Source organism: Erpetoichthys calabaricus, chromosome 15 (genome assembly GCF_900747795.2).
Source record: "Erpetoichthys calabaricus chromosome 15, fErpCal1.3, whole genome shotgun sequence".
Lineage (NCBI taxonomy): Eukaryota > Metazoa > Chordata > Cladistia > Polypteriformes > Polypteridae > Erpetoichthys > Erpetoichthys calabaricus.
The window spans coordinates 3,431,420-3,445,244 of NC_041408.2; the positions used below are offsets into that span (position 1 = coordinate 3,431,420).

General features: G+C 40.1%; 1 protein-coding gene across 26 annotated transcripts in view; it reads left to right on the forward strand.

Moving 5' to 3' along the window:
• Positions 1–13,825, forward strand: part of mia3 (MIA SH3 domain ER export factor 3) — a 66,095-nt gene that overhangs the window by 21,865 nt on the left and 30,405 nt on the right. For 18 of the 26 annotated variants that reach the window (XM_051919423.1, XM_051919425.1, XM_051919424.1 and 15 more), the window contains 3 exons: positions 30–2,646; positions 4,311–4,403; positions 7,887–8,029. In XM_051919423.1, coding sequence (XP_051775383.1) covers positions 30–2,646; positions 4,311–4,403; positions 7,887–8,029 — 2,853 coding nt within the window. The remainder of the gene's footprint in view (positions 1–29; positions 2,647–4,310; positions 4,404–7,886; positions 8,030–13,825) is intronic. The other 8 variants (XM_051919438.1, XM_051919442.1, XM_051919439.1 and 5 more) reach the window with 1 other exon arrangement.

Consider the following 13,825-nt stretch of genomic DNA (forward strand, 5'->3'; position numbering starts at 1 on the left):
ATACAGAAGAGCTTCCAGACAGTGAAAAGGTAGAAGCGGAAGTCCATAAAAAAGTCAAAAATGAAAATGATGACAAACAAAATAAAGAAGAGCTGCCAGACAGTGAAAATGTGGAAACTGCAGTTCACGAAAAAGACAAAAATGAAAATGGCGTAAAACAAAATAAAGAAGAAGAGCTGCAAGTCAATGAAAAGGTGGACTCGGAAGTCCACGTAAAAGACAAAAATGAAAACGATGAAAAACAAACTAAAGAGGAAAGGCAGCCAGTCAGTGAAAAAGGGGAAAGGACAGTCCACAAAACCAATAAAGATCAAAATGAAAATTTAGAACTTGACAATGAAGAAAAAGTATTAGAAGACTCCAATGTTTCTGAAACATCTGAAGATGAGAAAGCGACTGACGTTGAACTCTCCACAAGTTCTAACAAAGAAAATAAAACCGAATCTTCAGAATCCTCCGGTGAGCCACAACGTGATTCTGAAGCCTCAGTATCAAATGGAAATGAGAATATTAATGATGCTACTCTGAGCCAAAAGGAAGATTTAACAAAAACAGTAGATGGAGCTGAATTAAAGGAGGCAGAAATTAAGACATTACAGGAAAAGACTAATAACACTGTAAGGTTGAAATTGGCATTTACTTTTGATGCTGTGGTCTCCAATGATGAGAATACAAGAAAAGTTACACCGCTTTATGAGGGCGCGGATGAAGAAGAGAATGAATTAGAAGCCACCACAGAAGGGCTTGTCGAACCTTCCGAAGTGATTCCTTTACTGCCATATTCCAAAGACAAAGAAGAACCTGAGAGAGAAAGCAAAGATGAAGAACCTGCTGATGGTTTGGAAAATGATGAAGAACAAACTAAACAAGATCAGTCCCATAAATTGGATAAGCATGCAGAAAAACATGAGAACATCAACAGTCCAGAAAAAGCAAAAAGCATGTGGACAACATTAGGAGACACTGTGTTTGCTATTGTAAGTGGAGGTGAAACCACACGCAAAGTTAGCACTATAGATGAGGATGATGAGTATGATGATGAGGAGGAGGAGGAGGAGGAGGAGGAGGATGAAGAAGAAGAAGAAAAGAATGAAGAGCCAAAAAAAGACATTTTATACTTTTTAGACTCCGATAGCTCTAATGCCAAAGAAGAAGTTGATTTAGCCAGTCAAGACTTTGAAGAGACTGTAAATGTTTCCATTAATCATGGACATCAACAGTCTGAGAATATAGAGAATACCGATGGCAGGCATGAATTAGATCCAAAAAGCAAGTCTGATGTTTCTATGAATAAAACAAGTGAAGTCAAAGAACACCAGCAGAATAAGGAAGATGAACCTGCACCACTGACGGAAGACGCATCAGACAAACTTAAAAACACTGAAGCAAATACCAGTGGCTCACATCTTGTCTCTGAAGGTGGTGAACAACCTAAAAATATAGTAGACAGTGATGGGGAAAATGAAGAGATTCATTCTGAAGAAGACCCAGAGGTGGAAGCAATTCCAAGTAGTACTAATCATACGAAAAATGAAATGGCAAATACTGAAGTGGAGGGGAGTGAAAACGGCGAAGATGAAAAGACAGAAGATGAGAGTTCACCTTCGGAAAATCAAAGTACTGAGAGTAAAACTCAAAAGACTAAAGATAAAGAGGATGAAGAACTGTCTTCTGAGGAAAGAGATGACGATTTTACAAACGAATTGGCCCAGGAGTCGGAGGAAAACACTACAAACAAAGAAGTGGATGAAGAAAAAGAGGAAACACAAGAAGAACACGAGACCCTATTTTCTGATGAAGAAACTGACTTGGAGGAAGAAACACTATTAGATGATGAAAATGCTGCTGCTGCTGCTGCTGACGTTGATAATAAAGGTGCGGAGAACAATGGGGAAATGTCTGACAACCGTGATCTTGACATTGATACCCATGATCTGGACGATGACCAGAATAGTACAAAAACTACAGTTGAGGAGGATGATGAACAAGATCTAGGAGATGAGCTCACAAAATCTTTACCGCTACAGGAGAAGGAAATGAAGGTGAAAGCCGAGGATGATGAGGGAAAAGATGAAGCTGATAAGAGAACAGAGTCTACAGAAGAAGAAGAAGAAGAAGGTGGTATAAATATTAAAGATGCAGATGAAAACAGCAGTTTGGATGAAACCGCTAATGCAACAACATCATCTAAAGCACCGAATGAGGAACACTCTGATCTGAATTACAGCGAAAGCGTAAGAGAACTCACAATTCTGAAGACTCATTTTGGAGAAAAGCAGCTCCAGCTATTCTATAAATATTTGGATGTGCATGGTGTCTTCAAAGTGGAGGCGATGTTCCATGATTTGGAAGAAGAGCTGAAACTTGCTAGACAGACAAGTAGAAATACTGAGGAAATAGAAAAAAGCCTGGATGATATCCTGGAGTCGTCTGAGGTCAGCATCCTTGATCAAATAGAAAAAATGCTAGATGATCGAGAGACTAAGAAAGAAGAGCTCCAGCAGATGGACAAGGATATGGCTGATGCAGAGGCGTCAATGCTCGAAGACTTCCAAGAGCTAGCTTTTCAACTGCGACAGAAGTACTCGGCTGCAAGTGACAGCACTCCATTGGCACCGGGAGTCCACCATCATGAAAGCATTACAGGTGTGTAACACGGCAATTCATACATACTGCACTTCCATTGTTATGCTTGTTTATAGCTAATCAAGATTAAATATATATATATATATATATATATTAATTATATCACTTCCTTGACTTGTCCTATAATACAATGGGGCAAATAAGGATGTGATCCCCTGCTGAATATGTAAGTTTGCTCACTTACAAAGAAATGAACAGTCTCTCATTTTTATGGTAGTTTAATTTTAATGGAGAGACCTCAGATGTCCTCACAGGTGGCGCAGTGGTAGTGCTACTGCTTTGCAGTAAGGAGACCGTGGAAGATTGTGGGTTCGCTTCCCGGTTCCTCCCTGTGTGGATAGCGCTTTGACTACTGAGAAAAGTGCTATATAAATGTAATGAATTATTATTATTAATGGAGAGACACAGAATATCAACCAAAAATCCAGAAAAAAACACATTTCATAAAAGTTTTAAATTGATTTGCATGTCATTGAGTGAAATAAGTATGTGATACCCCTACAACCCAGAGAGAATTCAGATGGGGAAAGGTACGAAACTGAAACTGTTAATTCTTACCTTCACGTCCACAAATGGATTCAGTTTATTATTCTAAATTAGCCTTCAAAGTAGGTTAATTCAATGTGTGCTTCATACTTCATTTATAGTGCTCATTACTCTGTGATTAAGTTTATTTCTAGATAACTATCTTCTTATATATAAACGTCTACGAGTGGAAGTGTGTGTGTCTGTCTGGCCTGGAAGTGCGAGGTGGAGTCGGGGTAAGGGCTCCACCTCTGAGGAAACAGAAAACTCGCTTAGCTGCTAAACATAAGTGGGGCCAGCACATCAGCCATACGAAACCTCCGAAGAAAGACAAAGTTGCTTAGCCACTAACATCGGCAAAACGGGTATCCCTTTTACTTTTCCTTCCGCCACTAATACACAAGGGAGGTGAGCAAGTCAGAAAAAATCCTCCTAGGAGAAAGACACCCAGAGGAGTTCCTTTCAATTATCTGACATCTCTACATTTCAATTTTTTTTTCTGACGATTTCAATAGTTTCTAGAACCTCAGGGTTTTTACAGCACGGGCTTACATGGCTAGTTATCTTATATATAAACATCTACGCGTGGAAGTGTCTGTCTGTCTGTCTGTCTGGCCCGGAAGTGAGAGGTGGAGTCGTGGTAAGAGCTCCACCTCCGAGGAAACAGAAAACTCGCTTAGCCGCTAATAACACAAGCGGGGCTAGCACGTCAGCAAACAAAACCTCCGAAGAAAGACAAAGTTGCTTAGCCGCTAACATTGGCAAAACGGTATCCCTGTTACTTTTCCTCCCACTGCTAATGCACAAGCGATGTGAGCACGTCAGCAAAACGAAACCTCCAAGGAGAGAGACGCCCAGAGGAGTTCCTTTCAATAACCTGACATCTCTGCATTTCATTTTTTTTTCTGATGATTTCAATAGTTTCTAGGACCCCCGGCTTTTTACAGCTCGGGCTTACACAGCTAGTCTATAATATACGTCTGAGAATAACATTTTTCTATAATTGTGAATTGTTAACTTACCAGTAACTGCTGTTTGTTTTTTTTTTTTTTTGTTTTTTTAAAGACTGACTCCTAAATATATATTCATTTTGGTACAGAATAATTTAACTATTCCATGTTCAAATGTATTTTTTGTAGATGTTAAGAGTAGAATTCCAGACTCCGGGTTGGAAACGGAGAAGGATGAAAATAAAGAATTTGAAATGAATGTGGTGGATGAAAACAATGAAGGTATGTGAGAATAATATGATAGTTCTAATTTGTTACTAACCCTCACCTATTCTGTTTCTCTTCTCGGTACTCAAATGTGCCACCACCTTACTGCCAAGTTGTTTTGCCTACCTAAGTTAGTCATCTCTGATGGAGGGTCACGGGAATCGTGGGGTAGAGGGGTCCTTTCATTGGATTGGCTGGCCCAGCGCTGTCTCAGCTGTGGAATGGCCAATAGGGGGAGGCAGCTTGATGACCGAGGTTTCCAGGACTCTAAACAAATCCAAATCCTATTACGTGATATCATCTACTGTTAAATTCTACTCTGTCCTTGTAATATTTTTAGAGGACGACTTGTGTTCTCTTCTTTGTATTGTATTGACCCCCTTCTTTTTGACACCCACTGCACGCCCAACCTACCTGAAAGGGGTCTCTTTGAACTGCCTTTCCCAAGGTGTCTTCCATTTTTTTTTCTCTACTAGGGTTTTTTTTTTGGAGTTTTTCCTTGTCTTCTTAGAGAGTCGAGGATGTCAAGAGGCAGGGCCTGTTAAAGTCCATTGCGGCACTTCTAGTGTGATTTTGGGCTATACAAAAATAAATTGTATTGTGTATTGTCCTAAAGGTAAAGTGGGTAAATGAAATACTTCATGGTGGTTTTTTATAGGCGGTTTCTCCATATACAGGGTGAGTCAAAATTATGTTAACAGTAATGGTCCTGCTATGTATATACTTAAATTGTCCACAAAATTGTATATATGTGCCACATATGGTCAATGTGTTGAACATGATGGCAAACGGTTTTGAGACATTCCTGTAAATCATCTTGCACATATGAAGTATGTTTTGTGAATAAATTGTTTCCGCCATTCAACTGTTAACATAATTTTGACTCACCCTGTATATTAAAAAAAAAAAATATTATTTTCAATCTCTTGTGAACACCAGTCATTTGTCACAAAACAAATGCGGATTTATAGGCATGAGACAAATTTTCGTTTGTACCAAATTCTGCAATACAAAATACTGCCAGCATGGCCTGTGGCCTTGTACCATGCATCGGAAAGTATTCACAGCGCATCACTTTTTCCACATTTTGTTATGTTACAGCCTTATTCCAAAATGGATTAAATTCATTTTTTTCCTCAGAATTCTACACACAACACCCCATAATAACAACATGAAAAAAGTTTACTTGAGGTTTTTGCAGATTTATTAAAAATAAAAAAATTGAGAAAGCACATGTACATAAGTATTCACAGCCTTTGTCATGAAGCTCGAAATTGAGCTCAGGTGCATCCTGTTTCCCCTGATCATCCTTGAGATGTTTCTGCAGCTTAATTGGAGTCCACCTGTGGTCAATTCAGTTGATTGGACATGATTTGGAAAGGCACACACCTGTCTATATAAGGTCCCACAGTTGACCGTTCATGTCAGAGCACAAACCAAGCATGAAGTCAAAGGAATTGTCTCGAGGCACAAATCTGGGGAAGGTTACAGAAAAATTTCTGCTGCTTTGAAGGTCCCAATGAGCACAGTGGCCTCCATCATCCGTAAGTGGAAGAAGTTTGAAACCACCAGGACTCTTCCTAGAGCTGGCCGGCCATCTAAACTGAGCGATCGGGGGAGAAGGGCCTTAGTCAGGGAGGTGACCAAGAACCCGATGGTGACTTTGTCAGAGGTCCTCTGTGGAGAGAGGAGAACCTTCCAGAAGGACAACCATCTCTGCAGCAACCCACCAATCAGGCCTGTATGGTAGAGTGGCCAGACGGAAGCAATTCCTTAGTAAAAGGCACATGGCAGCCCACCTGGAATTTGCCAAAAGGCACCTGAAGGACTCTCAGACCATGAGAAAGACCATTTGAACTGCCTTTCCCAAGGTTTCTTCCATTTTTTCCCTACAAGGTTTTTTTGGGAGTTTTTCCTTGTCTTCTTAGAGAATCAAGGCTGGGGGGCTGTCAAGAGGCGGGGCCTGTTAAAGCCCATTGCGGCATTTCCTGTGTGATTTTGGGCTATACAAAAATAAATAAATTGTATGAGAAAGAAAGAAAATTCTCTGGTCTGAGGAGACAAAGATTGAACTCTTTGGTGTGAATGCCAGGCGTCACGTTTGGAGGAAACCAGGCACCAGGCCAATACCATCCCTACAGTGAAGCATGGTGGTGGCAGCATCATGCTGTGGGGATGTTTTTCAGCGACAGGGACTGGGAGACTAGTCAGGATAAAGGGAAAGATGACTGCAGCAATGTACAGAGACATCCTGGATGAAAACCTGCTCCAGAGCGCTCTTGACCTCAGACTGGGGCGACGGTTCATCTTTCAGCAGGACAACGACCCTAAGCACACAGCCAAGATATCAAAGGAGTGGCTTCAGGACAACTCTGTAAATGTCCTTGAGTGGCCCAGCCAGAGCCCAGACTTGAATCTGATTGAACATCTCTGGAGAGATCTGAAAATGGCTGTGCACCGACGCTTCCCATCCAACCTGATGGAGCTTGAGAGGTGCTGCAAAGAGGAATGGGCGAAACTGGCCAAGGATAGGTGTGCCAAGCTTGTGGCATCATATTCAAAAAGACTTGAGGCTGGAATTGCTGCCAAAGGTGCATCGACAAAGTATTGAGCAAAGGCTGTGAATACTTATGTACATGGGATTTCTCAAGTTTTTTTATTTTTAATAAATTTGCAAAAACCTTAAGTAAACTTTTTTTCACGTTGTCATTATGGGGTGTTGTGTGTAGAATTCTGAGGAAAAAAAATGAATTTAATCCATTTTGGAATAAGGCTGTAACATAACAAAATGTGGAAAAAGTGATGCGCTGTGAATACTTTCCGGATACACTGTATCATGTAGTGTATGACATGAATAAAATGTAACACAAAGGCTAACAAAACTGTGTTTTGTCGAACATGGGTGAGTAAGGCAACCAAGGCATATCGTACCAAACCAACTGCACTTTGGCAGAACCGTCATTCACAGTCAGTATAGTGACGGAAAGGGGAGCATTGGCCGTGCACAACACAAAGGCCTTGGCCATTTAACGCTTTATATGTTAAAAGGAGGATTTTGAAATCAGCCCCAGGCTTAACTAGAAGTATAAGGACATGAGAACTGTCTAGAAGAAACATTATATGTTTGTTGTAGACGGACAGGGAGATTTCCTTTTTGTAGGGCGGGTTCTAAGTCTGCAAGCAAAATTCTCAAATGCCCGTTTTTGTGTCTGATTCTGCTCGTGTTTAGCCTTCGACTCCCAACGACTTTTATGATGTCTTTACAAAACATAATAGTCACAGAACAATTTGTTACCTAAGAAAAAATGGTGTTAGTCTTCTGAAGTTAAAATTCGGTAGTTGGATACTAAACGGATGCATGGCACCAAATTGAAGAGGGGAGGTTGCATAAGGTTTCCACCTACCCATTGTAGTGTTGGGCTCTGTGGGGGAAGTTTCACTGCCGTCCGTTTAGTACACCAGTACCTAAAATTCTTTTTTTCTTTTCCTTCAATGCAGCTCTTAATTCATCACCAGTTACTGAAAGCCCTGCAGTCTTGGCTGAAAGTGACCAAAACGATGACACCACACAGTCTTGGACCTCCACACTGATTGACATTTTAAGGGCGATCAAGAAATACACTGTGCGTTATTTTGAAATGGTAAGTACTGCTTGAAATGCTTGTGTACATTCTTTGTTTTTTGTTTTGTTCAAATACACTGCATTCTTCATTTGCTTTTGGGTTGAAATACATAAAATATACAAGCCAGATGCGCTATTAGTGCCGTCTTCTGCAACAAAGTTTATGGTTCCCTGTCCCACCCGAACCACTTGTGAAAGCTTCAGGTTGAATGCAGCATTGATTTTGGGATAATAAAATCAGACACACAGTACCAGGTAGACGATCCTGGAAAATGTTGTCTTGCACAGTTGCCTTAGAATATCACATGGATGCTCAGTGGTATCTTGATCTGGACACTCCGTAACTTGAGTGGTTTACTTGAAAAGCTATTGTTCACATCAGCCATTCCAAAAGAAACCGGTGTTTAAAGCACAAAATGGTGCAATTTTGATGAGATACTTTTTAATATGTATCTGAAATTTGTATTACCCTTGCCTCTAAGGTGCACAGAAAAAGTGACCGCAAAATACACCATACTTCACAACGAAAATGATAAGACCCCCTTTACAACGAACAACAAACTGTCATTGCAGAAGTGATGGCACCAGGGCCACCTATAATATGTGAAGGGCTGCGAGTCCACGAGGATACCCTTTGAAAACTGCTACTTTTTTTAACATATCTGAACTTATGATTTTATTTATACTAACAGAGTAATGGGTCTAATCCAATAAGTAACACTGAAGTGTTTGTTACTAATTTATTCAGCAGAAATGCAAATTATTAGCATGTTTTTTAAAAAAAAAAAATTTAGGTGCCTATTGAACTTCACATTTAAGTGTTTCACCTGACTCTGTTGGGCGGCACGGTGGCACAGTGGGTAGCGCTGCTGCCTCACAGTTAGGAGACCAGGGTTTGCTTCCCAGGTCCTCCCTGCATGGAGTTTGCATGTTCTCACTGTGTCTGCGTGGATTTCCTCCCACAGTCCAAAGACATGCAGGTTAGGTGCATTGGTGATCTTAAATTGTCCCTAGTATGTGCTTGGTGTGTGGGTGTGTGTCCTGCGGTGGGCTGGTGCCCTGCTTGGGATTTGTTCCTGCCTTGTGCCCTGTGTTGGCTGGGACTGGCTCCAGCAGACCCCCGTGACCCTGTAGTTAGGATATAGCAGGTTGGAAAATGACTGACCTGACTCTGTCAGACTCCCTAGAATGACTCCTATTGTATGTTGTAGTGCCAGGGTGTCGGCTGTGCATTCCAGAACTTTCTCTTTAGAATGGCTCTTCAGTTTAGTGCAAGGATGGGCTGTTTGGAAGTGGCACCTGTTTAGTTCCATGTTCCATATTTTTCCACGAAAGTGAGGGACAGTTATTTTTTCCGTTCAGTACCATACATAATTTTGGATATAGGTAATTGACTTTGTGCAAAATACAATACATGCATTTTTTTTTTTTTTTTTTTTTTTAAATATCTTCTGTACATTATATTGGACACCACACCACATGATTTGCATTTTCTTATTAGATACTGACAAGTGATCACTTGGCTGTTGCCGTTGCTCTATAAGTTTGTTTTTCTGTGTTTTCTTAGTCATAGTCACCATTACTGTATTTACCCATTTGCTAAATGGACATTGGGCTGTTGTGTTTACCAAATGGCTTACACTAAGCATGTGAATACTTGAGTAACAAGCAGGATATTGTTGCTTTATTCCAGGATATGACGTTATCCTTTCTTATTTACTTGTCAACTTAATTCTCATTGCATGCATGCAGATCTTCTTGAGAGTTTGTTCTCACAAACAGTTCATAAATATATAATTTTTAAAGTTTGGCTTTTCTCCCCCTTGTGTTTTAGATTGGACACCTTCATGTTGTTAACCTGTTTTACTAGAACTGTTGTCTTAGTGTTCTAATAAATGGATCTGTCAGCAGGTGTATGTTGTAGTGTATGGTATGTAATGTTTAACACAGTTTAATTTGGAGGTTTTGTCAAGCTGGTAAATTGTTTAATAGGGCCAATGCATTTTTAATAGTATATCTCTATAATCCAACATCTGCCTGTCTGTCTGTCTGCTTTTCATGAGAGAACTACTAAACGGATTTAGTTAGTTTTTTTCTATAATTTGCTTGAACATTCCGGTTGATTTTGTGACTTCTCTCATTGCGCTACGTGTTATAGTTCACTTGTGGTACAGATTTTATTTGCGCGAATCCGAGAGACACGCAGCAGGCCGAGGGGAGGGGAGGGGGCCCTCTTCACTCACACGTCTGCCTCGGGGCGTAACCTTAACTCTGCTTAGTTAGCGAACGAGAGAACTACTTACTGGATTTAGATCGGGCTTTTTTCTAGAATTTGCTTGAACATTTTGGTTGATTTTGTGACTTCTCTTATCACACTAAGAATCATAGTTCGCTTGCTGGAGTGATATATCTGCGATAATCCAAGACAGAGGCTGCGGGCCGAGGGGAGGGGGAAGCGTGATGTCAGGAGTGGGGAGCCGGGCAGGGTCCTCCTCGCTGTCCTGTTTCACTTCTACGCACGCGGAGCTACAGGGGACGGCTTGTTATAAATATGACCGTGGTGCCATTTTGCTAGTTGCTAATGCATTTCTCTTAAATAGTCTACACCTGTGTTTCTTAGAACTTTTTGGGATTGTGGGGCTTATATTTAAAAAAATAAATAAAAATTTGATCCACAGAGCCCCTATAAAATGTAAAAAAAAAAAAAAAAAACTAAAATATTTTCCACATAACTATTTTGTAATCAAGAAAATTTCTATAAATGCATGCATATACACTGTGTATATATATGTGTGTGTGTGTGTGTATGTATGTATGTGTGTGTGTGTGTAAGATAAAAATTTCCTGTTCCGTGTTGCCATTGTATGACACAAATTATCCATATTTGGTGTAAAGATAGCTTTATTGTAGCATAGCTGTCATATTTAGCTTATATTATATATTTTTTTCGTTGCAGTGACGGTTGAATATCCAATTTCACATGGGCATATAGAAGCAAACTGGAGTGTGAACCTAAATGCTTACTCACTTAAAAATCCACATTTCATTATGCTTAACTAAAATTTATCAAGAAGTAAACTAGTTTCCTTTTTTTTTTTTTTAATATAATGTATAAGGAGAGATCAGTTAACATTACCTACTTCATTCGCAGACAGGTCATTCTTTACTCGTTCGTTAAGATTAAATGGATCCAGAGCCCACGAGAGAACTTCTGTTGAGTTCTATCTTTTAAAAATATTGAACTAGTAACATTTTGTAAATGACTCCTCACAGTAAGTTCTTAGCTGGTTAAAAGTGAAAATCTTTGTTTCTCATTTCCGCCGTATTCATTTGGTCAGTTAAGTATTGAAGTTATCAAATAAGTTGTTTTCAATTCACTCACTTTACCCAAAGCTTTGATTTTCTTCTTTTGGCCTTCTATTTTATTATAACTGTCAAATATTTTTTATGTGTTTCCTGAAGTGATACGTTACCTAAGTTTTTGAAAACATTTATGTCTGCTGGATAAGATAACTGACCATGTTCCAATGTTCCAATCTTTATATTTTAAATAAATGGCACAAGGTCCGTTTTTGTATTTGATAGGAATATATCATTACCTCTGCTCTCAAATCCTAAGTATTTTTAAAAATCTGACTTCACAAAAAACTGCAGTCATCATCCGTATGTAGTAATAGTATAAACAATTCCGTCTGATCTAAAATCAAACAAGAAATCCCCGTAGAAATGCGCCCAACTTAGATGCACAGTGACCATCGGACCACAGAGACGCTTCTAGACCAGGGGTAGGCAACGTCGGTCCTGGAGTGCCACAGTATGTGCAGGTTTTTGTTCCAACCCAGTTCCTTAACGAGAACTCAATTATTGCTGATGAAGCACATATTGCTTAAGTGACATTTTAATGCTTCATTTTAGTGGTCTCGCTTGTTAAGGTTCTCCAACCTTAATTGCTTATTTCAATCTTAAACTGCTGCATTCAGTGTTTTAATTGCTCCTTATTAGCAATAAGATGTAAAAGACAAAGCAGCCAGCAGTTCTCCAGCTAGCTTTTTTTCAATTACATCTGTGTGTGTTCATCATGCACGGTTTGATATAATAAAACACTTAATAGAAAAATGTGACAGACTGAAAATGATCTGTTTTAGGCTTCAAATCATTTGGATGATATCCTTGGAAAGGAAAAAAATCTACGATATAAAAGCCTTACATTGCACAGACTAACAAGCCATAAAATTAAATAAGGTCTGAGATTGGCAATGATTGGTTTCTAATTAAGCAATTGGTTGGAATGAAAACCTGTAGCCACTGCGGCTCACCAGGACCGACATTGCCTACCCCTGTTTTACATCTTATTGCTAATAAGGAGCAATTAAAACACTGAATGCAGCAGTTTAAGATTGAAATAAGCAATTAAGGTTGGAGAACCTTAACAAGCGAGACCACTAAAATGAAGCATTAAAATGTCACCTAAGCAATATGTGCTTCATCAGCAATAATTGAGTTCTCGTTAAGGAACTGGGTTGGAACAAAAACCTGCACATACTGTGGCACTCCAGGACCGACGTTGCCTACCCCTGTTCTAGACTATCACGACAGACCGCAACACCTCTGCGTTCAGGTCCGGCTGAGATCCGATCAGAGTAGCATCAAATTCGGCTTATTCGTTGATCGCCGCTATTTTTTCTGAATACAGTGCATTACACCTGATGGTCCAGGGAAATCCTAAACGTTTTCGCGGAAGCAATTTAAGTAACACGGGTCTAAACTCTTTCAAAGGTTAAACACCGTAAACTTTAAACGGCCAAACCCCAGCAAGAGTAGATGCACGTGTTTCGATGTATGTCTCATATTTCTTTGTAAACTTTGGGGATGAATATTTAAGTACATCAAATGGAATTCTCTCGATTATTGTCCGGATGACGTTAAATAAACGTTTACCTTGGATATGGTAACACATATGTGCTTTACAATGTCTTTCATTTTTCAATTAAAAAAAATCCATTTAAAAGAAAGGATCGTTCGTCCAGATCAGGGTACCGCCGCTTGCGTTGTCGCGCTAGTGATGACGTGTCCAGGTAGATGTGGTCGCTCGCTTGTGACGCACGCTTGTGTTGACGTGTTCCAGCGGGAGTGAAGTTCAGTAGCAGAGCGCTGGTGGAAGTCGCTCGCAGGAAGAGGGAGACGCTCGGTACACTTGCACTGCATTGGCTTGTTCCGCGAAACTACTTGACATTTGCACCTGCCGGACGCCCGTTTTTATTTTTTTATTTTTTTTTGCCCCCCCCCCCCGAACTATGGCTACATTTGCTTTGTGTCTCAAGAGCACCCTCGATGTAATTTCTGTGAATATATGAACTATAAATAGGCCTGTTTTAATTAATTGAAATCGTCCTGTCAGCGCCTGGCGTCTTAATCGCTGGCCTGGCCGCGCTGCGGTGAAATCTTTTCCAATTGTCATCAGTTCGGAGAACTCGGGATTGCTTTGTAAAACTGTAGCCGTCATGGAGTCGGGGTCGGACGGAGCTTCGGTAGCCGGAGAAGCGGCGGTGTTTACTTCTGTTTATTACGCCCTGGTTCAGTCAGCAGTTCGCGTGAGTACCCACTTTGGTTTATGAATCACTGACAGATAACTTGTTTGTCTGCCTTATCTTACTTACTCTGTGACTTGAGCGGTTGCAAGTTCAGACAGTTTCTCTTTGGACGTGTTGTTTAAAATGGGAGCAGCATGTACGAGGCGGTACTTAGGCTCTTTCTATCAAGACGGTTTTATGAAATCCAAATGTTTAGTTTGTAATTGATTTCTACTTATAAATGG